The sequence below is a fragment of the Homalodisca vitripennis genome, chromosome 8 (genome assembly GCF_021130785.1).
Source record: "Homalodisca vitripennis isolate AUS2020 chromosome 8, UT_GWSS_2.1, whole genome shotgun sequence".
NCBI classification, from domain to species: Eukaryota; Metazoa; Arthropoda; class Insecta; order Hemiptera; family Cicadellidae; genus Homalodisca; species Homalodisca vitripennis.
The window spans coordinates 66,743,386-66,768,008 of record NC_060214.1 but is presented as its reverse complement, the minus strand read 5'-3'; the positions used below and the strand labels follow the sequence as shown (position 1 = coordinate 66,768,008).

Below are 24,623 nucleotides of genomic sequence, written 5' to 3'. Positions count from 1 at the left end.
TGAGGGTACTAATTTATCAATCAGAAATACCTAAACTATCGAATATAATAACATTCTAATTATAGTTACATAGCAATTGATTATTGCTAGTTTATTTTAACATGTTGAGTAACAATATTGTTCCAATGAATCCAAATGAAGTAAAATCATTTGTATTGTATTTAAGTAATGGCTGTAAAATTCCAATGTATATTTATGTGTTATTTGTGTCACAAGCTATCAGACATGTTTATCCTTCAAAATAGTAAAACATAACTAAATGTTACACTGTTTTGTATGTTACATTTTATACATACACATAGCCTAGATAGTATTTTATTCATCATTAAATTATTTCCTTTTTAGATATAAAAATAGCCGAAACTGTACTGTAGTTTGAAATACCTGTAACGTAATTCGGTTTAACATTTTGATTTGGGTAGTTTATATAATCATGAATATTGATGATTCTATTGTGGTATTCTATTTTTCTATTGTGACCCTTCTATATTTCTTTTCTCTGTGTTCCCAACTTTTTTCAGGGTAATTTAACATTCTATGGTCTTAATGATAGGCAAAATGAAATACATTGTGGGTGACATGTGAATTTTATACAATTACTCAATTTAACAACTACTAAGTTAAATTGTTACCAGTTTTATATAACAACTGTGATAATAAATAGAAAATTTTAATGAGAATTTCAAACAACTGTGTTTCTTTTGATTGAAAGAGTTAAATATTCCACCCGCATCCTAATATAGCTGAATATGAAAAACTAGTTGTCAAGCATAGCATAAATTTTTGGGATTTGAAATTTAATCAATATTACACTACCATTGGAGGTGATAGTGGAAATGTAACTAGGCCTAAATGTGGGGTTCACAAAATTTACATAGAGTTACAAATAATATATTTAAATAACAATATTTATTGCATTGGTTTTTATGTAAAGTTTTTAGTAAATATCCTAGGGTTACTGTAGGTCATCATTGTTCTAGAGAGTTTTTGTGACTTTCAAACACAAAATCTCCAAAACCTATATTTCTCTAACTTTTGTTTGTCACTAGGCCTTGTCATTTCAGTATCATCTGGAGAACTGACAGAAAAAAACATTAGAACTAGAAACCAAGATTAGTAGTCACTGGGTATCTGTGTGAGAACAGACTACTGTGTATTACTAAAATTGTTCTTCCTGAAATTTTTTCATACCTATAGTAGTTTTAAGAAATGTTCAATTCGTTCTTTAGTCAATTACCAAGGTTATTAATTCTCCTTAGCATACATGCATGATTAACATATTTCTTTGTATGCAATACAATTATAATTTTTTTTCTTATCAGTCTTTGTGGTTAGTAAGATAATTATTACTAACAAGTAACTGATTGAAGTGTGATATTTTTGAATTTTTTTGTCTTATTGTAATACTTGGAAGAAGAATTTGAAATTTTATTGTCCTTTCTTGTGATACTAATAGAGAAATCAAATTCATATTTTATGACGTTAATTTGGAAAAACTCCAATAGAAGATTACCTCTAGTCCCAATTGCTATATTGATAGTCATATGGTTAAATAGTAACAAAACCGGTACCAATTAATTATGAGCTCCTTCCCCCCTCTCACAATTAAAAGTTTGTGAGGCATATCATATTTTTTTTGTATGATTACAGTAGTTTATTATGGTATTAGCAGATTTGAAAAACTTTTTTCAAACTCATGACTTCTCTTGGGTGAATTGTCTGCAAGACCTAACTTGTACAGTGACACTATCTCAAGTAAAACCCGGGTAATTATTTGTTAACTAGCATAAAATATACTAAAAGCGGGATTAAAACCTGAATTTCAAAAATTTCTATTAAATTGTACCAAAGTACAAATTGGACTTTGTTTGATCTATTCTGAGCAACTTCGATCATTCTATGATCAGAGCTACATGATTCACTCCACTCAGCTTCAAATGATTCATACTATTAGTTTATAATACCTGTCCTTGATAAATACGTGATAAAAACTGGCTATAAATTACATACCTGCTTATAAATACTCAGATCAGCTTAATTGATGGTGGTGCAAGCCTTTTTACAAAACAGCATTTTGTTATGAAATAGTGCTGCTCTTTATGGGAAATCTAACTATTTCAAAATTATGGAAAAACTTGCCAAGGAATTTACTTGATACTTCAATAGTAATACAACCCTTTGATTTATGTATGTTTAATTTATACCTTTTGAAAGATGTCTTCAATACTTATGTCACACAATATTTTGCGTACAGTACATTGTATGAAACCTGTACATTTCTGTGTAGCTACATAAATATTTTGAAACTTTTTCACCTTTAAACCTATAGGGTTAACAATTATTTATGTTTTTCTGGACCAAATTGCTAATGAATAATGTACAACAATTATTGTACATTATTGTTAATAACATAATATACAACAAATTTTATCATGTGCAATCAGTCTTCGAAGAGATGTACACTTTGTTTGTGACTACTGTAGTTTTAATTTTTGGTTTCACCGACCATGCCTCATATTCCAAATCTAATTTTTGAAATTTTCTCTCCTGTATGTGCTTTTTCTGATAATATAATTGATGTCAATGCGATATTGATAAAACTATGGCTTTTAATTACAGAAAGCTCCCAGTAAAGGGAAATAATTGTCCCTATACAATTACCTGTGGAGACTGTGTATGAAATTCTCCATGGTTCACAATATTTTGTCCTTCAATGAATCCCAATACTTTTAAAGGCTCTCTTTCAGGGAGAAAGCTTCTGAACACCTTGACCTCAAGACCTGTTGTGGCAGCTTGTTGCAATTTCTAAAAGTGAGGCTGGAGCTTGGGAGTTTTTCCTTTTATGGTCGTAAGGTGTACAATGACCTCCCCTTATATTTAAAAACATTGGTTTACGGGTTTTAAAGGTAAACTTTTAATGTACAGGGTGGTAAAAAAAACAACGCATGGGTTTGAGTAACGTTGTATCAGTGGATGGTAGCTGTCTGTGACGGCCAGGCGACGCCATTTTTTTTTAAATTTTAGAACCTCCAGTTTTAGCAATGGCACAGTGGACCGTGGAACATCATGCGTTTGCTGTTTAACAAATTAACAGAATGAATCTGTCATCACTGTTCAAAGAAGCTTTCCTGGAGAGTTAAATGAGCGTTAGGAAAGTCATTGGACAGATATTTCCTGATCACGTTATTTCACATTTCGGTGATCTCCATTGGATCAATCGCTGTGCAACTTCTTATGGGGTCACTTCAAATTCCAAGTTTATTGTTGTAATTATTGTTTACTCAGATGATTTGAAGGTTTCAATAAGTGAAGAAATTGCTGCTGTACCATAGGGCGCTTTGACACAAGTTATGGAGAACTTTGAAAGCACTTTTAATGTGTATTGACATAGAAAGACACCATCTATCCAAAGTTATTTTTAAACAATAGTTAAGTGCTCTTAATATACAATTCTTAAATTTTCTGATTATTTTGGTGTTATTACAATTTTTATGTGTGATGAAATTAAACTAACTTATAGTGCTTTGAAATACATGTGTTTTTTTTTTGTACAACCCTTGTATTAAAGATTAAATTAATTCAGTTTTATGTAATTTAATATGTTTTGAAGACTGTTTTATTTTACTCTGAAAACAATATAAAACTGGCATCCGCTTGTAAATATAGTTCTTTTTATTTTTTTATGGAGCGAAATAATGGTTTTCAATTGTTTACTTTCAAACAACCACCAACTCTTGGGTAGGTAAAATACAAAAAAGAAAAATCTTTGTTACAAAAAAGTTAAAAGCCACATGGTGGATGGGATTTCTTGAAAACCAGTCTCTCAGAGCACCATTGGCAATCAATGCTGTATGCACAAACAATGCTGGTATTACACAAACAATGAAGTTGGGCTGCATAGTACTCTGAGCAGTATCCTTCTACAATTAAAAAAAATTGTATTACCATAATTTTTTTTCGATGGTGACTTTTGCCCTTAGCAGGGATCCTTCTATCTCCATTCCATGGACTCCCTTTTACTGAGAGGTTCGTAGTATAGAACTATTGTTTCATCGACAGTCACAATTGATTTCAAGAAATTCTGTGAGACAGTACTGTATATGTTTAAAATCAGAACAGACAACAGAATTGGCATAAACAAGAATGGCTGCTCCCTGATTGGAAAACTCAATCACCCCGCAAGCAAAAACTCAAACTTGCAAGCAGCCCGCTCACCAGTACCATAGGGTTTGATTCTTGAACCTCATGTTCCTATTATATCTAAACATTAATACTATCCTTACTGCAAATACCACACGAAAGGACAATTTGCAGATATAAAAGATCAATCCTTCATAGTCAGGTGTATGTGGATACCTTTCCTTTCTCTATTATACTCAATGAAAGCTGGCACCAGCTTTTGGCAGGACTGAAGATCTACATACAGTAGATGACCGCCACTGGTTCTTCTAAACTGCGTTGAACTGTATAATAGTACATATGTTAAACAAATGTGTGAGCAATAGAGTACAGAATTTTTTTATTGAAGTAAAAAGTAAAATTGAAGACGTTTTCCATTACTAATCTACATAAATAAATACTAATCTACACAAATAAATAATTTCTTTAAACTGTAGAGCTATTTATCCGCTATTGTCTACTTTATTTGTTACAATGATTTGGCAGGTCCTTCTTAAAATCAAATCTTATCTGTCTGTCCATGTGATAACTCTTGATAAAAAGGTCCTAGAGACTTTGAACTTGTATATAGGTGCCTCCTGACCCAAAGAAAATTTTTTTTGGGCAGCCAAGATTTTACTAAAAACATTAACGGACTATGCACCCAGTAGGCAAGTAATGCACACAATATAGTGGACAGATGGTGTTGTAGGAACAAGATAGAAGGTCCTTGTAAAGAGTTATTGAGTTTACTGTTTGGTAAAGATTTTTTGTTAAGTTCCAATGAGTGCTTCGATACTCTGTTACATTGATTTACTGAATTTAGATTTAATTTAAGAAGGGAATACAGACCTAGTCTCCAGTGATTTCTAACGATTTTCCAAGTTCAAATCTGACCTTCGTGGAATATGAATGAAGAGATTCATGCAGCTGTGAAAGAATATTTTACAGGCAAGGAAGAAAACTGTTATTTCTACGTACGGAAATGTTACCTAAGTACTGCCTGAAGTGTTTAGAACTTGGAAAATAATATATTGAAAAATAATAGCCTAAGATAATAAATCACCTTTCCTTCTTTCCTAGGCCGGAAACGCATAGACCTTACCTGGCTTCGATTATGCTGAAGGGTGATTTATCAAATTTAATTTATTCATGAAATTCTAAATGGCAAATCAAATTTATTTAAATACATTTTTACAATACATCTCAAAAAATTATTGTTATGAAAAATGTTAAATATTTTGGCCATAAGGTATTACTGCTAATAGGACAGAGCTGATTATAAAAATATATATTTTTAATAAATTTGCATTGAAATAAATATCCAAGGCTTATTTACAATGCCAAGGAATAATTCAATAATAAAAACGAATGTTTTTAGTGTAAAATTAACGTTATAGTGTCTGCGAACTTTTGGAGACCTTCTATATATTAAATGATAGGTTTTTTTTACATATCAACGGACATATCTCCATTTTACAAACATTAGCCAAAGAATTAGATAATTCTACTCAAGATGCTAAACTAAAATAATGAAAAATTTATACCCTGTAAACCATTGCCATCTGTATCCTAGTTATAAATAAAAAATAGCGACTGATAATTATAAACAAAACTAGCGGGCCCGGCGCGCTTTGCTGCGCATTTCAATAATTTTTTGCAAAAGTTGCCCGCGGCTTCGCACGCAATTTCCCGTTGAAAACAGTACACTATATTCACTTATTCTTTTTCTATCACATTCTAAACATTGCTGAGATAATTGATAGTCGTTCCATCGTGAGCCTCTTGGGCGTATTATGAAGGTATGTACCATATTCCTGCCTCTATCTAGCTGTTACCCACGGCTTCGCACGCAAATCTTAAGAACCGAAGTCCTTATATTACTTAGTAAATTTTTTTTTACTATAATAAATTTTAGATTAAATTAGTTATATCTCCGATGCCACGATTGAGCTTGCTTTGTTGTCTCGATCGAGAGAATATGTACACACGGAGTTTTGAGAACCATACTTCTGTCAAAAAAAACAACTAAGGTTGATTTTATAACATTCTTTATATTTGTAGCCAACGTAAGATAGTAATTATGATATCTGCATTACTCTTCTGATCAAGCATGAGCATGGTTTATATTAAATAAATATTGCAGTTAAAGGTGAATTTTTACGTCAAATTTGAATTGTATTATCTGGATAGTAAAGTCTATGTTTAACAGTGATTGCAAAAACAGTTTAAACAAAATTTTTCGTTTCTCTTAAGCTTACTCTATGCTTTAAAACTATAAGTGTAATATATGTTTACAAAGAACAGCTGATTAAAAATTTGAAAAGACGTTAACATATGTTTGCTGCAATGCATTTCTTATGGGTATTTCTGTAACCAGTGGGGCGGAATCCTGAATCGGGAAAGGGATGGGCATAGCTTATAAACCTTCTCCGTGGAAAAATACATATACGTACAAATTTTCATCATGATCGGTCCAATAGTTCACGATTCCATAAAGGACAAACATACAAACATTCATTTTTATATATATAGATTTGCAAGTACACCATAATCAATGGTAGCAAATTATTGATTTAAGTGTGTTTTGTGATGTGTGTCATAATGATATATGACTTTTACTATATAAAGTAAGCTATATACAATAATAAAGAGATTGGATTTGGAACGTATGACGGACGGCGCGTAGCGGATGCTGTGAAGAAGTGTTACGCATGCGCATTAGCGCTAACTTGACACACACTGCGCTGTGAACTTTCTCTTCGCGTTGCGTGATCATGGCGCCTGCTCATTGTTGTGTGACGAACTGCGTTCCCGCGCTGTATATTACGATCATGTAATGTTGAGTATTACAGAATTGTCGAGAATGACGCAGTTATGTCCGATTCTGCAGACAACAGCTTATATAAATAAAACTAAATAATGTTGTTAAACGAGAGAGTTTAACAAGTTACAAATAAAATGTTTTTAAACAGATTACTGTAGTGGAATCTGCGGGCTTAATGAACAATGTGTGATTAGGGGCTATAGAATTAATGTGTGTACCGTATCAACATACAATCGCAACGACGTTAAGTTCGTTTTAACGGCAATGCCGTATTTACTTGACACTGATAATATCAATTTCTGCACGCGCAATCCTAAACATATTGTTTTTTGTTAAACCTATTGAATATGGTATATATTTTTAACACCTGTCAAAATATTACCACAGTTCTACATATAAAGTTGCACAATTCTTATATTGCTCTGCTGATCGTAATAACTAAGTATTATAACTATAACTTTTGAAATTTTCTTACGATTTTCGTCATGAGAACATCCAAGTAGCCAATTAAACCCAAAACATCTCTTAAAAGTTTTGTTTCGTTTAGTGTTTCTCAAATTAATATTGTTAATTACTTATGGTATATGATATGATGGAACGTTTTGGACATGATCATGTATTCATTTACATCTCAACGATTTGCTGCTGAAAACGCAACTGGTGGAGATTTTTCTCGTCAATTTTTGGGAAGTACGCAAAAAAAGAGGGAAAGATATCGGGTAGCCTAGTTTTATTTATCCAAAACTCATTAAATAGCTGATCATATTAACATTATGGGTTTTTTATTATTAATTTACAACATTATAGAGAATTATCTGTTGTCCACGGCCTCACATACAGTTTAATTTTTGTAACAGCGACAACATGAACATATTCTTTTTAAACAGCATTCCAAACAATTCTTGTACTGAAAGATTTCCAATCTCTTGATCCATTTTAGATTTTAGTTCAAAGATTGGGTCCTGAAGTCGGAGATTAAAACTAAGTACCTCTGAAATTTCTCGAGTAGATTTAACAACAGTAACAGTTGAACTCTGACGACAGTGTGGAGAAATCTAAAAGGAGACTAAAGTAGGTGTCCTTAACATTTCAGTTATATTATTCGACATTTTACTGTCGTTTTTCCACGTAACATGACATTTGTGAAGTGTAACCACGTGTAACTGACTGACAGATAAATAAAAACAAACATTCACCTATTCAAATGTGTATAAATTATTATACTTACTATCAAGCCAAATCCATTAATATAATGGATAATGGAGATTTATGGAAGTTTTCAAGTCTAATGGGACATCGTAGCCTGGAGGGATTTCCGAAATAGGAATAGGCCTACATGTTAACCAAGAACCCTAAGAGTGTCCATGTAAAATTTAAGTACAAACGGTCCAGTAGTTTTTACGTGATTGAGTAACGCACATACAGACACCATTAGATTTTTATAGAAAGTTGATTGAAAGTGGTTTTATATGTGATGAAGTAAACCAAATTTGTTGCGACAAGAATTGAGAATATGTAACGAAACTAGTCCAGAGATCGGATTTGACATGTACGCTAGTAGCGTGGGCGCAGCGCAGTGCAGACTGTAGAATGCTGCGCAGGTGAGTGAGAGGGACCAGGATGTCGATGTGTGGCTGGAACCAGCCGGCCAGCACCTGCCTCGTGACGTAACCTCACTCTCGGACTGGCCCAGATCGGCACCGTTATGTTCCCTCTGGCTCCGTTCACGAGATAAAGAGATCGCTGCTGCTCACCGACTTCGAACCGTAGAGGACCTTTTACACGACATTGATCCCTACTTCGTGCTATTCGGCTAATTTAGTCCACGTTGTAAAACGTTATAAATAATTAGGCCAACAAACACAAATAGCTGAAGCTAATAAACAATGGCCTGAAAATCTAAATTTGATTTGGAAAACTTAAAAAATGTTTGCCTACAAATGTGATGTAAATTCATATTATTATTAGAATTACAATTAATGTGAAAATTCGATCTTGCAGAAAAAATGGAGATGTGATAATTCAACCCTCCCTCTCAATCTGAAAATAAAAAATATGAAATTAGGAGCTTACATCAATGAATTTTGAGTTTATTAACGATAAATTATTCAGTTAACAATTACTTGAGTGTTTAGTCACAAACATAGTATATTCACGTTGTAAAAGTGATAAATAATTAGACAAACAAACACAAATATCTAAAGCTAATAAACAATGGCTTCAAATCTAATTTTGATTTGGAAAACTTCAAAAACGATTGCTTACACATCATATAAGATTCAAATTAATGTTATTATTAGAATTACAAATGTAAAATTCGGTCTTGCAAAAAAATGGAGGTATGATAATTTAACCCTCCCTCCATCCCAGTCTGTAGGAGCTAAAATCAATGCTTTTGAGTTTTTAAAATACATTTTTCAGTTAACAATTACTTAGTGTTTAGTCACAAACATTGTATATCCATATCAGGGTTTAGTTGAAATTTTGAATTGAATACTTAAGTTATTTTATCTAGCTTAATCTATGGCTGTGTATAAGGGAGGAGGGCTTACGGGACCCCTTAAAAATTTTGATACATAAACATTAAAATTGCACCCAGCAGTTTGTTTTAAGCTAGAAACACATTCCTGAGATTTTGAAGCTCAACCATTTCCCGGGATAGAGACCCTATTTTTGGAGACGATTTTGTACCTCCTGACCCATTCAATGTGTAAGGCCCCTCTAAAATAGTTTTCTATGTGCACCACTAGCCAACCAATTGGAATCATGACTGCTATTAAAGCATTTTTGTGATTTTTCTTATGCAGACTGATGCTTACCAAATGATGATTGCGATATCTAAAAGAGAGAGAAAGACACACATGAGTTTATGAATAGTTGATCAGTTCAATCTTTATATATATATTTCTTGTGTTTGTGTGTATGTGACTGAACTCCTCCTACACAACTGGACCGATTTTGATGAAATTTTGTGTGTGTTTTCAATGGAATTGGAGAATGGTTTAGATTTGCAACTCTGTCCAATTTAAATTGTTTATTTAATTAATGTTTTATTTATAAATTGTTGTTGATTTTGGAATGTTTTACCTTCGAAAGTGATCTGATACTTAACAGCTGTTAATACTTTCAGCTGAAGTTCATCAAAGAGGCAGAAACATTTGTTTACATTTAAAATTTTGAAAATTATTGTAAAGTGCTTGATCAGTATTGTAATGCAGATTGCATAGAAGAAGTTATTGCCTAATTTTAAATTTAGATTGCACCAATGATCAATAAACTACCTAATGCAATACAAATACTATTAAACGCTGTTGTAAAACCACCTCATTGTACAAGGCCGTGAATGTTTGCACATAAGGAAATCGAATTTGGTTAGATCGAAGGTAAATTAAAAGAGACAAAAGAAGACGATTTGTGATCGAAATTTGATTTTGATAGATTTTCTTGATCGGAGCACAAAGCAAACTCCACAATATTACTGGAAATATCTTAGACAGAAAATTAATTTTAACATACCGAATTTGATTCTTTATAACCTAATTAATTTATAAAGATTCATCTATAGGCTATAAATTAATTGTACTGAATAATTTATCAACATCTAGCAAAAACCACGAAAGATAAAGGCAGGAAATATGGTACATACTAGTGATGGGAGAATCGAATACAGAATCGAATAGTATTCGAATACAGCCAGAGTATTCACATATTCGAATACATCAAAATGGATTCGAATACTTTTGAAATGAATACAATTTCTCTGGAAGAATTGAATTCAAACCTGGAGTATTCGTTTATTCTGACAAATAGTATTCAAATAAAATATCCAAGAGCTGTATTCGTATTCATATGAGGTTTAAAATGAATACATATATGGAGACTTTGAAAAGAATAATTTAGGGGAGATTCATAATTTGAAAAAATAATTACAAATTTTAATAATTGAAAAATGTATAATTAATTGTATAATTATTAAATTTAAAAATACATATTATTTAAGAGTTACAGTTCTAAGCAATAAAGACAAATATGAATATTTATTTTATATTTTTGTGTAAAAACAAAATATCATTGAGATTTTCTGGCTTCAGTCTATTTCTACGGTAATTAGTGACAATACCTGCTGTGGAAAATAGTCTTTCAGGAACTGAAGTAGCAGGTAAACAAAGATATTTCTTCTGAAGTTCGTATATCATGGGTATGACTTGTTTATACGAGGCACCAAAAGCCAAAGTATTCGAATACAGTTGTGAATTCGTGACAAACAAGTGAAATAACCCTGGAACAATAGATTGCGGGAAATAAGTAAGACAGGTCTAGACCTGTCTGTTAGAAACGCTCAGCTGAGCAAAAGTATTCGAATACATATTCGAATACAGGGGTGAATTCGAATTCACTGTATTCGATTCTTTAAAGTATTCGATTCTCCCATCACTAGTACATACTTTCATAATGCGCCCGAGAGGCTCACGAAGGAACAACTATCAATTATGTCAGGAATGTTTAGAATGTGATAGAAAAAGAATACGTGAATATAGTGTACTGTTTTTCAACAGGAAATTGCGTGCGAAGCCACGGGCAACTCCTAGTTTATATGTAAATCTGCGTATATTTGGTCAATCACAACTAAACAAGAAACATTAAGATTATCAGCATCCTTTATGACACCCTGACGTAAACAAATTCTTTGTTTATGTGTGGACATTTCATTCACACACACATATGGGATCTTTCTAAAATGTACAAGTACATTTTGTAATCCTGTTTCTTATATCAAAATTAGGAAGAAGTTTCCTATAAACAAGTGATATAAAATGTCTGAATTTGAATTTGTTTTTTTGTTTTTTTTTTTACAAAAATCCTTGCTAAAAACAGCTTAAGATTTAGCCTGAAACTCTACATGTATTGAAATAATTACTATTTAGATTTGAAGAAGCTTTGTTTAATACGTAAAACCAGATTCAAATGACTTGCCTGTTTTAGGTGAGATAAGAACTGTATGGACAAAAACTACACAGGCACAAGGATTAACCCCTTTTAATATGCTGTTTGTGAGCCAAATGTTGAAAAATTAAAAATGGCACTTGAAAATGTATGTTAAGTAACAACTAAAGAAGAGACAATAAATTCTTTTTTATAATGTTTGTTGTGTTCTCAAACCATGATGATATAAAAGAAACAGAGTTAGGAATAGAGAGCTCGTAAATGTGATAGATAAGTCCACTAATTCAAGTTGCATTGGGATTAGTAGTAACATATATCTATTTTTAATGGCCCTGTTTCGGAAAGAAAACTAAGAATATTTGTTTGTATTGCTGAACGAACAATCATCAATGTTCTTATAATCTCAGTGGTAACCGGGTTCAAAGAACCAATATTGATGAACTTAGAACCGACTTTAATGCACCACACAGAAATAACAGTGCGATTATACAGTATGTAGTATTATCGGCTTCAGACTGTAAGAAAATTATGGTTAGTTGAGATTTTTTTAAATTATTTTATAATGGGTTGCAAGTAGTGTATGGATTTGTATAAACCAAATTGTGTTTGAAAATGGTTAACAATTTTTTTAATAGCTTACAATTTAAAATCTAAATACTGTTACATTGTGCAGCATTAAATTACAAATAGTAAATATTTACAGTAAATTCTATTACCTGAAGAGAGGAAATTACCTCTATTAAGTTGTAGAGAAATATAATTTTTTTTAAATCAACGATTTTCTTTTTTGTTGTCTGCCTCTATTTATTGGAAGACATACATGATCATAATCAGCTAAACAGATCAATTGTTGACACTATTTATATTTAAATGCATTTATATTGTTGCTCATATTTCATGTCATTACAAATTGCCTTATTGTTGTACTCACAGAATACGAATTAAAGATTTAATAATTAACCCTAGAACTAACAATCGACATTATAATGTCGATCTGACCCATAAGTTTTGACAGTTCATAGTACTGTACATGATCAACACTACTACCAATATTTATATGCTATTTCAAACAGAAAGAATTGCAGAATGTATTACATACACATATAGGTTTTAATAAAAATGTATTTCTTAAAATTTTTAAAGTACACATACAAAACACTAAATATGGCCTGCCAAGTGAGGAAAATATGACTGCCAGTTCAAGGGTTAAGGGTTGATTCTTCATCCAAGATTATTTTGAAACAGATGAAAAATAAAATATTCTGTTGTATGAACAAGTGGTGTTTTTATATTTTCTTTCAAATTGCAAGTATCTCCTTATTATTCCATTGGTTAACTTAGGACTTCAGTGAAAAACTATTTATTTTTTACCTTGCTCATAAACACTAATATAGTGGTAGAGTGCCCTTACCCTGGTTGCTGTTTATTCTTTTATACATGTAGAAATTTCTAAGTTTTAATTTAGAAAAATGTTTGAAACAAAAGGTAAAAAAATTAATATAAAAATAATTAAAACTTTCAATAAACTATAAGAAATATACCTACAAATTACTCAATATTATCCAAGTAATAATAAAATCCCTGTACTATGAAATATATGTACTCCAAAAGATAGGTTCTTATAAAATTTAACCAACTAAACCTTATAGTTTAAACCAACATATGCATTTCCCTATTTTTATTTGTTTATTAACAAGAAATATTGGTAACGGATTAGCTAGTTTACTTTTATGTACTATTTTCCATAAAAATATATTTTTAGAGAATTACCAGTGTGAGTGATAAAGTGTACTGTTACAGGCACTGCCCCAACCACATGAGTGTTAAAACCGGAAGAAGTAATTTTGTTTAGACTACATTCTGTTTTTTAATTCTATCCATCAATTTGGCAATTCACCCATCATTTTTCTTGGTTGATCGAGCTGTGGTGAAGTTCCAGATACAATGCTGTGCTCTAGACTTATGATTTATTCATACTTTGTTATACAAGATTTGTATCAAGTGGTTAACAAGAATCCAGGGTTGGGTTTGGAACTGTTCCAAGATAGGAGCTGCTCTGACATGACATTTGAATAGAAGCTAGTAACTGTTTGTTCTCAAACAAGGAAAAGTATGTATTGATTTAGATGTAATCTATTTCAGTTTTATCCCTGTGTATTTTATATAGTTTCAATAATTCACACTAAAAAGTGTTATGTTAATTGTAATTTTTGTGCAAAAAGTAACATTTCATTAACATATAAGTAAATAATCGAAGTGCACAGCAAAAAGTAACGAAAGAGTTATCGCATAGACAGATACACTGACTGACACTTTACTCTCTGATCATAAAATCACTAGGGTTCTTCTTTAGACCAAGAAGAATCTAGGTCTCAATTTTCAAGTCTTTAGAACTCTCAGGAGTTATCTCTATCGCTCAGATATAAATGGGACTGCCCTCTGAACTTTCTCAAAATCATTAAGATTCTTCCTTGGACTAAGAGAAATCTATATCTCAAAATTATGTTACAAATTTCTAGGATCTTTTTATCAAGAGTTATTACAGGCAAGCAGAAAGACTAATAGGCAGACTGCTCTTTGGCCTATTGATCAGATACTCAATAAGGTCCTGCCTTTGACCAAGAGGAATTCATGTTTCAATAAGGCACTGTCAGGTCCTTAGTAATTAACTATCTGATACCACGTTCTGCAGGGAAGGCAATTATTTTGTTCTCAGTACAAGAAGCTGAGAAACCTCTTATTCCACTCAGTCCTAAAAGTCAACTTTGTGCTTGCTTCAGGAATAACAGGGTATTCAGCTCCTGTCAAGATAACTCAAGAAGAAGAGCTCTGTACCAGCTTCTCTAGTCAAAGCGGGCAGGGGTAGCATGCCCTTATGTCCAAGCAAACAACTATCTTTAACACTTACGGAGCCCCACCAACTCCAAAAGTTATCCTCCACAGTATACAAGACTTATCAATCTACCCTTGCACCCCAGTATCTCGACATTTGCAGTTATTAATGTGCCACCCCTGGCCATCCATTGTCCAGATGATAAAAATGACATCTAGGTTTTGCTGTAATCAGTATAGGTTTAATTTGGATTTACTTATCTATATAGATTTAGGCTATCTAGAATATTTGGTTATAAAATATCAGTGTAATACGTAAAAAAGTATCATCTACAGTACATCTCAACACTATATACTCCCATGTACATGATAGAGAGATTAACCCTTCAAATAATTGTAATTGTTGTACGGGAAGTGCAGGAAAACATCAATTGAACTCAATGAAACAGGTCTATATGCTGAGAAGAGTATCCCTCATTATTGTGGAAACAAATGTCATAAAGTGGAGGGATAACTCATCTAATTTGTTTAATGTTTCACAGAAAAATTCAGAATTGATAGTCTTTCCATACCTAACTTTTCAATCACATCTTCATGTAACAGACACTGTGTCTAAACATTGCTAACTCGATTAAATTCTTGAAATATTTCAAGCTTGCTATGGAGAGCCATCTTCAGTCAACAGATATTAAGCCACATTGTGAGGGTCAATTTCCAGTTTCAATCCAACACCTGTTCACAAAATGGTTCTCCTCAGCAGGGCCAAAATATTTAAAGAGTTTAATTCTGCTAGCATTGTTTTGATGTGGTGTTAGTTATAACACCTGCTGCATAAACCTTCTGGTTCATTTCTGGCTGGCTTATGTCTTCCAGTTGAACCTACACTGGCTACAGCAAAAACCTATGTGTTACTTTCACTTTGAGAACTCCATGGATGTCCAGGAGTGGCACATCACTAACCGCAAAAGTCGAGATATTAGGGTGCAAGGGTGGATAGATAGATCTAGACTACTGGGAGGGATGACTGTTGGATTGCTGATAGCCTAAACATGTGGGAATACTTACCCTACCCGCTATGAATGGAAGAAAGCTAGTCTCCCCTTCTTCCAAGGTGACATGACTGAGATCTAGAAATTGCTACCCTTCTTCATGGGATCTTCTTCGTAGGTGGTCCTTTCCACCAACTTTTTTCGTACTGAAAATCCTAACACTTCGGAAACAATCGCAAATCCTTTTAGGACCAAGTGCAATGAGGGGTTTCCTCAGCTTCTTTCTGAACAAAACTTCTGAGAATCATGGAAGTCTGTATATCCACTCTTAAATTGAAACAATTAAGACACAACACTACAACTCTTCATATTTGGTCTGTACTTACAAATCTTCCAACAAATGTTGGCGTTTTTGAAGTCTTTATCATATAATTAAACAGACCACATTTAATAATATTTTTAATTATATCATTCATTTTGTCTGCTCACTGTTAACGAACATTCCAATCCAATTATTACTTTGAACACTACAAAAATTGCTTTCCGAGTAATCTTTGTTTACTCCAATCTAACACTAATTGGTATTGAGAGCTTTATATCCAATATGCTTTATACCCTCTTTATATGCGATAGAAATATGCTATTTCTCTAAATGTGTACTAAAGTTCTCTTTAATTTCTGATAGAATAAAGAGTTAAATTAATAAAATATTTTGACATTAAAATCTGTAATTCCATAAGATGAAATATTTTATACTTTTTCAGGGTATTCTGAAATTCTTTCTTCTCTCTTTAAGCAGTCTAAAACCCTTTCCTACTAATGAATTCTCTGTTGGAACATACTATATTGTGTTTACTACATTTATCATAGCAATGGAATATTTTAAATTCTGGTATGTGCTGCCTTCTTCTTACACAAAACGGTTTAATTATTAATTTATTTCACAAATAAAAAAGTAGCCTTTTAGTTTAAAACTTAAAACGAGTACTTTTGTTTATCAATGGCTTTAAAAGTGTAGATTTTAAGATTTTGTTTTAAAAAGTGATAGAGAAAAAACTATTAAATTCTGTGTTTTTGGAGGCTATTCAAGGTGGTCGCCTATATCACGCATCCCGAACAATCTCCAGATAGCATGACTAGTCTGGGTCAAACATGCCCTAATTACTGCTAATTCGATTGAAAGTGGAATAAAGAGGCTTTCATATCAGAGTTAATGCTAGAATGTAAAGCAGTGTGAGTCTCATATGTAAATGGTGCGATACACTCCAGAAGACATGTACCAGTTGGTAAGTGAGGCTGAGCTGAGTCAAAGGTCACTCGTGCCATCTCGATCCTGCTTTCACTTTTATCCTTCAGCTGCCATGCAACTGAGGGTCACCAGGTTGGACCTTGACTTTTCCACCCAGATCTGTTGTTGTTTTAACAGTTTCAATATAAATTTGAAAAGAAAATATCTCTCGGTACATTATATGACAATATATGTTGGGTACGAAGTTAAACGCAGATACACTTTCAGACTGGTTACATTTTACAGGCAATAAAGTTAATCATCCAATAAGTTCTGTACGTAATCAAAATCATTAGGAGAAAATAACGACATATCCATAGGCAGAAAACAATAAGCTTTCTTCTTGTTTATCATGGATGAGTTTAGAAAATTTTATTAGTGTTCAATAACATTGTTGACACCATGTACTTCTGAACTTTAGGACATTAATTATCTGTGTCCTTGCATAATATGTCTTACTGTTTGAAAGTAGATCTTTCTGACAAAATTTATTGTGCCATGAGGGAAAATATGTAAAGCCTTGGTTTCAAAACAAAAATTTTGCACATATTTTCGGTGCAAAAAATAGTACATATTTTTTAATCCTTAATATTTTTACTGTCTACAGATGTTCAATCTTTACAATTGCTCGTAGAGTGATCAATAAAAATTGTTCTACATTTCCTTTTTCAAGTTCATTATTTTAAGGAGCTTTGACTACTAAAGGTTAAAAAAGATTTTAATTCAGTTTATAAAAAATAGTTTGCACAACGTTCTTTGTTTCAGAACAATACCAACTTGTTTCTACCTCCTCAAAAAAGAGTAGTAATCTTGATACAACTGAATCTTTGGACATACGTAGTCCAACAATTAAATCTGACCTCTTTTCGTTGGCCATTTCACTAAGAGACAGATGTCAGCATTGACAGGAAGAGAGGCTTTTGTATATGAATTTCATACTGTGTGCATGACATACATTTAATATATATATGTATATATATATATATATATATGTATAATAATAATTGTACTTCCTTAAATTATACTTCATCAAACAAATGTCATTTCTTTAAGAGACAAATCATCAAAGAAAATATTCCATTTAATGAACAGATATATGACATGTTCTTTATTCCACTTATAGTGGGGAGAGCCGATTGCTGCATGGTCTAAGGTATTGGAATGATATAAATAACTCAGTAAGACTTGGAGATTGTTCTGGTTTAAAGCCAACCCGGTATTGTGTACAATACATTGTATTGTACTGAGTTTTCTCCTATAAAGAAACAGGATCTTCTGTTCTGTTGAGTACCTTAAACTGAAAAATTTCACAAATCTATTAAACTTAAAACACAATGAATAATTTGTTTTTACAGAATCCACCAACGATAAGTTGCAAAAGCAAGTACAACAAACGAAACGACAGTAACGGCACGACACTAATAGTTAGTTGAAACTCTTGAGTTGAGTTGAGAACTGTGAAGAAGACTAGAAGAAAGAAAAGAACTAGTTGCTATACAGTTATACAGCAAAACTGCGATCGTAGTAGTTGCCAGTTGGGCTGTAATGGTTTGGTTACTTTACTTGGAACTGCGGAACTGAGACAGTTCTACAAGAACTGTTAGTTCTTGAGAATGGTTCTGGAATGGAGCAGTTACCGGCACTCAACGGTTCCAATAGAATGGCTCTGTTCTTTCTTACCTATCACTACCCAAAAGATTGTCACCTATTTTATAATAAGGTAATCTTTGTTCTAATTTAATGGTATAAAGTAATAATTGGTCACTTTGTTTGTCTGCAGTGTGATGGTGTGGAATGACTCGCACCAAGGAGTGGGGTCTGCAGGAACCCGGTCGTCCACTCAACACAGTCAACTTTGAGTCGCCGTCACACACCGGCACCCTGCTCACTGGCCTCAACATGCTGAGGGCCAAGGGTCACCTGTTGGATGTCACCCTTGTCGCAGAGGGTGAGGCCTTTCAGGTACTGTTCGCTGACATCAAGCATTATAAATATTACAGGATGATGAATATGTGTTCAACAAATCCTAAATTTTAATTTGGTAAATGCCTTCTATCCTAGAATTAAGTAGATGTAAGTATATGGCATCTGTAGTGTCATGTCTGGTCCATTTGTGTGTGTGTGTGTGTGTGTGACACTTATCAGAGAATAACCCAATGGCATTGTGTAGACATTCTCACTGTTATTGAATGAAAACATTCTCCTGGTTTTTATGCTCATTCCAATAAATCACAGACAATTAAAGACTATGAATGGTAGTAATGCATTGAAGAAAACAGCTATGTTCCATTTGATGAAATGTTTCAATTATGGCTGAGAAGATTGCAGCAATGATGCAAATTTAGGGCAATCTATGTTGATTAAACATCAATCATGAGAAGTCGCCTGTCATTTAACCAAATATCAGTGCCAGTGATTACTAATTAATTAACGAAAATTGTCTCTCCTCACAATCTTGATTGAACGAACACCTGGGAGTTAAAAGAAACAGTGCTTATATTGTCCAACTTGCTTGAATCCTGAACAAAAGTTACAGGACTGAATGTGACTCCAATTGGGTTTCTAGAAAGGATTATCACTGAAGACCAATCTTGGTTTCATGATTATGATAACTTTGAAGTGACATTGCAAAGGAAGGAGTGGAAAGGGAAAATTATTCACTAACAAAAAAAAATCAGATTTTTTGTCATGAAGTGTTGTTTTCCATGAATTTCTTCCTGAGAGAAACAATTAATTCTGTCTACATCTGCTACATCTGGAGGTTTTGAAGCCTTTGTAGATTGTGTGCCACCAGATTTTATTTTCACACACTAAGCTAAGATGCTTTGGAAACCATACAAAACTATAAAATAGCTGAAGACCCTAACTCCAGGGATATTTTTAACAGTGAAAAAGAATATGGGAAAAGCGTAAAACATCAGATCAAGAGTATTTTAAAGAGGACAACATTGTAATACCATAGAGTTTGTAAATTAATGATTACTGTATATTTCTCACTCCATGTGTTTATTGGATAGAACTGAATCTGACAATTTCCTATTAGATCCATGATAATGTAAAGTATAATATTATTTGCAATTTAAGAACAGTAATACATTTTTCTTATGTTCCTTGCAAAACCTTTGATATCACATTTTGTCACCCGAGTAATTTAATTGCCACATCTACAGTGTAAGTCGTTCCTCAATGTTTGTTAGGAAAATCCAAAAAAATATTAAATTATTCAAGAGCGCTAAATTTGTAAGCATTGCTTAATTTTTTTAAAGATATTTAACAATACAAAAGTAAAAATACAGACAGGTGTTCTAGTCTAATTAATTATAATGTGTGCTTTATGAAACCCTTGTTTCTTTATTCGAAAGTTAATATTGTATGAAAATGCAAATATATAAATAACTGATTGATTCAGCATAGAGCTGTTATTTTACAGTCTTAGACTGGGCTCTAATATTTTAATCTGTTTTGAAAATGGTGTTGTTTTAATGTAATGGGAAAGTGGTTAATTAAAGCCAGATTGAGATATGTTACATTTTTTAATTATTTATGGATAAACTCATTATTCAATTTATTTTTCAATACATATTCCCATTAATCACGAAATTGGAAGTTTAAATAAAAGTTAAAACTGTTTTAAGACTTTAGTAGTAGTATTGTAGTATTGTATGTAGTAAAATTACAGCTGATGAGAGGAAATCAAGTACTGTAAAAGTACTGAGCTGCAATTTTAAAAATGTTGTTAAATTGAATTAAGAATGGTTGTAAATTGAATTATACTGTAAAATAAATATTACTAAGAATTACAAATCTAATAAAGCTGTCTAAAAATTAAACTGTGTCATAAAAATAAACTTCATTTATTATCGTTTAATGGTTTGTTACAATTTTAATAAAACAAAGAGAATTTTTTTTCTTAAATTATAGGCGCACCGAGTGGTGTTGGCGTCGTGCAGCGACTACTTCCGAGCAATGTTTACGGATGCGATGAAGGAGTCGCGGCAGAGTGAAATCTGTCTGAATGGTGTTAGTGCAGCGGGCATGCGACTGCTGCTGGACTACGCTTACACGTCTAGACTCGCCCTCAACCTTGCCAACATACAGGACGTGCTGAGCGCTGCCTCACACATACAAGTGGTGGCTGTGGTGGAGGCCTGCTCCAACTACCTACAGGTCTGCCAACTACTTCTCAAATAAATTAAAATACGTGTCTAAATAGCATACAATTGTTGTGATAAAATATTCTTCCAGCACCAAAAATACATTATTAATCTTTTATGAATGTCTTTTCCTTTTACTAATTTTTGCTAATACTTTGATTGGTGGCTTTAAAGACAACATTTCTTATTACTAAAACCTCTTATCAGTATACTATTGTTAGCTACAATTCAAAATTATGTAAAGCAATGCAGTTTAGAAAATAAATTGTGTAATATTTTTATTCTATTTATACATTTTCAAAATATTTTTTCGTATTCGAAACCACACTTGAAAACAAAGAAATAGGATTTTAGTTTTCTTGTGTTGTTGTAGGCAAAAGTTTAATAATAACGCGCTACCGCTTCCCATTTGGAGGTTACTGCACTACTACGGTTCTGAAAATTGCAACAATTCTCTGGAACTATTTTAAAGATAAATATATTGACTTACTACAACATCTCTTGAACTATCAGAAGTATTCAAATGCTACTGCATAAATATTTCAATCTGTAAACAATATTGAACACGAAAATTATTGTTTTTTCATTATAGTACCTACAAATATATTAATTTCTTAACGTTTAAATGTGAGCATTTCCAAGAGTTGCATCTAAATTTTGAAAGTTTTGGGTATTAGAGAGCTGGATATGGAAGAATTTATTATAAAAGGAAATAACCTCGACAAGCAGAGTGCTGTCATTTGTACTACTTTGTATAGATTTTTCAAATAACTGTTATATCAGTTATCATTATAGTGTTAATAGTGATAAATTCAAATTCTTTATTGCCAGAAAATCTTTACAATGTATAGCAGTGTCAGAAACAAATTCAGCATGAACCATCTATGATATACATTGCCTAGGCCTAGTAACAAGTATCTATCCAATTACAGCATAATAATCACTGATGTCATAATATGGGCTGATATTAATCAATAGCTATTTTACACTTTTCTTGAAACAATTAATTTTAAGAGATTTAAGATGAGAAGGAAGAGAGTTGTAGAGTTTAATGCCTGTTTCAGCAAAACAATTTAAAGTGGTTTTAAGACTAAATTGAGATATTCTAAGAGAATTTTAGTTCCTAGTCATATGGTTATGTACAGATCTATTTGTAGGTATGGCATGTAAATTTCTTTTTGTATACAATAGGCAATCTAAAATATAAAGTGCAGGTACTGTAAGAATACTATACTTTTTAAATAAAGGTTTACAGTGAGTCCTTATGTTTACATTGTTATGATCTTAATAGCACGGTTTTGTAAAATTAATAATTTTTTTATGTTACAATCATTGCCCCATACAATAATTCCATAAGACAAGAAACTATGAAGGTAGGCATAGTAGACACTAATGAGGATGTTTGTAGTTACAATATATCTTAGCCTAATTAATATAAAAATACCCTTAGACACTTTATTGCATAAAATTTCAACGTGCCTATCCCATTTGATGTTACTCTGAAGAATAACTCCTAAGAATTTAACATAGTCAACGTTCTGTTGTCTAGATGGTTTTAAACAAAATTCTAGAGTCTGGGTTTTATCTTTGTTAAGACAGAGTGAATTGGCAGCTGATTATATTATTTGATATTATGATTCAAATTCTCCTAGAATCAATTATCATTATAGTATTAATGGTGGTATTATGATTCTAATTACCCTTGTATCAATATTATCATTATAGGTGATATTTGATCAATTGTAGTTTAAAGAGTTCTGAAATACTTGTTTCAGTCACAACTAGACCTGGAGAACTGTGTAGATATAGCAACCATCTCGGAGACATACTCACTGTCCCAGCTGCGTGGCGTAGTGTACAGGTTCATGTGTGGCCACCTGGTGGAGTTCTCTCGGTCAGCGGAGTTTGCGCGGCTACATCCTGCGCAATTAGAGCATCTGTTGGCTTGCGACTTTCCCGTTGACTGTCCTGAGGCCGATGTGCTTGCCGTCACCCTGCGGTGGCTTTCCCACGAATCCCACAGGTCAGTCGTCATTACAGGATTGTAAAATTGTAGTAACAATTATTTTCCTGTCATGTATGAGAAATGCGGTGGTCCACATTGTTTATTTTGATGTGTGTGAGAATAAAAATGATTGTAGAAGTAGTAGTTTTTTTGTTTTTATCTTGTCAAACAGATAATATACAGATAAAAAAAAGACTTCTGACCAGTTTGTAAAATAACTCATTACGTCCTGCTACAGGTTGTCAAACCTTTATTTCCCAAACTAAGTGTAAATGTTTTGAAAATTAAGTATACATATTTTTATAAATATAGGTTTTTAAAGAACTGTATGGATATTTCTCAGGAAAAGAAAAATGTTTGTTGGTTTCGATGTATAATAAAGGAATGTTCAGGGCTAAAAGGGTTTAAGATCTCAAATTTATCAATTTAGTTATAACTTTAATTTGCAAAATGCTCACACTTAAATTATTGTAATCCCAAAATTAAAAAATAAATAAGGTTCAAAAATTACATCTAAATTCTATAAATCACAATATCTACCGGTTTCATTTCCTAAGGGAAACGCCTAACCACCAAACATAACCGGAATTTAAGTTGATTTGGAAACACAATCGGTCACAAAGTTCATATTACTGCAATTGATTGATTTACACATTTGACTTTGTTGAGTGGAATTATAGGTACTCATAATTAGAAACCAATTATTTTATTAATTGGAATTATTGCATGAACAAAATTTGGTAGTCATTCTAAAGCACAGAACTTTATATTTGGCCATCATTTTTATGTATCTGAACGTATTGAAGATACTATTTTGAGACACCAGATTTTCCACATTTTAGAATCGCTTGTAGAGAACTCATTAGCTATTATAGAATCTAAGAAGAAGCAAGGATGGCTTTGAATTTTGAGGCTTAATTTTGTAATTTTAAATACTTTGGAGGTATAAGATGTGGAATTGAACTATGTCTTTCTCCAGCTAAGTCAGTTTTGGCAGTGGACCATCACAGAGATACATATTTTGGTTTTGTGCAGTCAATGATTCAGTATAATATTTTGGCTTCGGGTGGTGCGTCCTCCAACATACTATAGCTATTTTCAGTGTCTCAGAGAGCTATTATTAAACCTTTATTGAAGAAAAGTAAAAAAGATATTTCTCTAATCTTTTCAGAATTCCCTGTGGTACGTATTAGCCAGCTGTACTACATTAAATCTTTACTCCAGTTGCACAACTACCCCACGAGAAATAGATTAAAATTAGAATTTTACGTCCCTTGATCCTTTTAGACCCTTGAGTGTTTCAATTCAATATTTGGCTCATTATAGGAATTTACCACACGAAATAATAGAATTGGAAAATAGGAGCATCACTATTTACAATCGAAGGGTGAGTAAGTGGATGTTCCACATCGGTCATGAGGGTGTA

The 24,623-nt window shown here is 32.5% G+C and overlaps 1 protein-coding gene across 2 annotated transcripts in view; it reads left to right on the top strand.

The window, feature by feature from the left end:
* The window catches only part of LOC124367661 (kelch-like protein 26), a 52,590-nt gene that overhangs the window by 10,583 nt on the left and 17,384 nt on the right, over positions 1-24,623 (top strand). For both annotated transcript variants that reach the window (XM_046824666.1, XM_046824667.1), the window contains 3 exons: positions 18,819-19,000; positions 20,960-21,205; positions 22,968-23,215. In XM_046824666.1, the coding sequence (XP_046680622.1) occupies positions 18,833-19,000; positions 20,960-21,205; positions 22,968-23,215 (662 nt within the window). In that variant the 5' untranslated portion in view covers positions 18,819-18,832. The remainder of the gene's footprint in view (positions 1-18,818; positions 19,001-20,959; positions 21,206-22,967; positions 23,216-24,623) is intronic.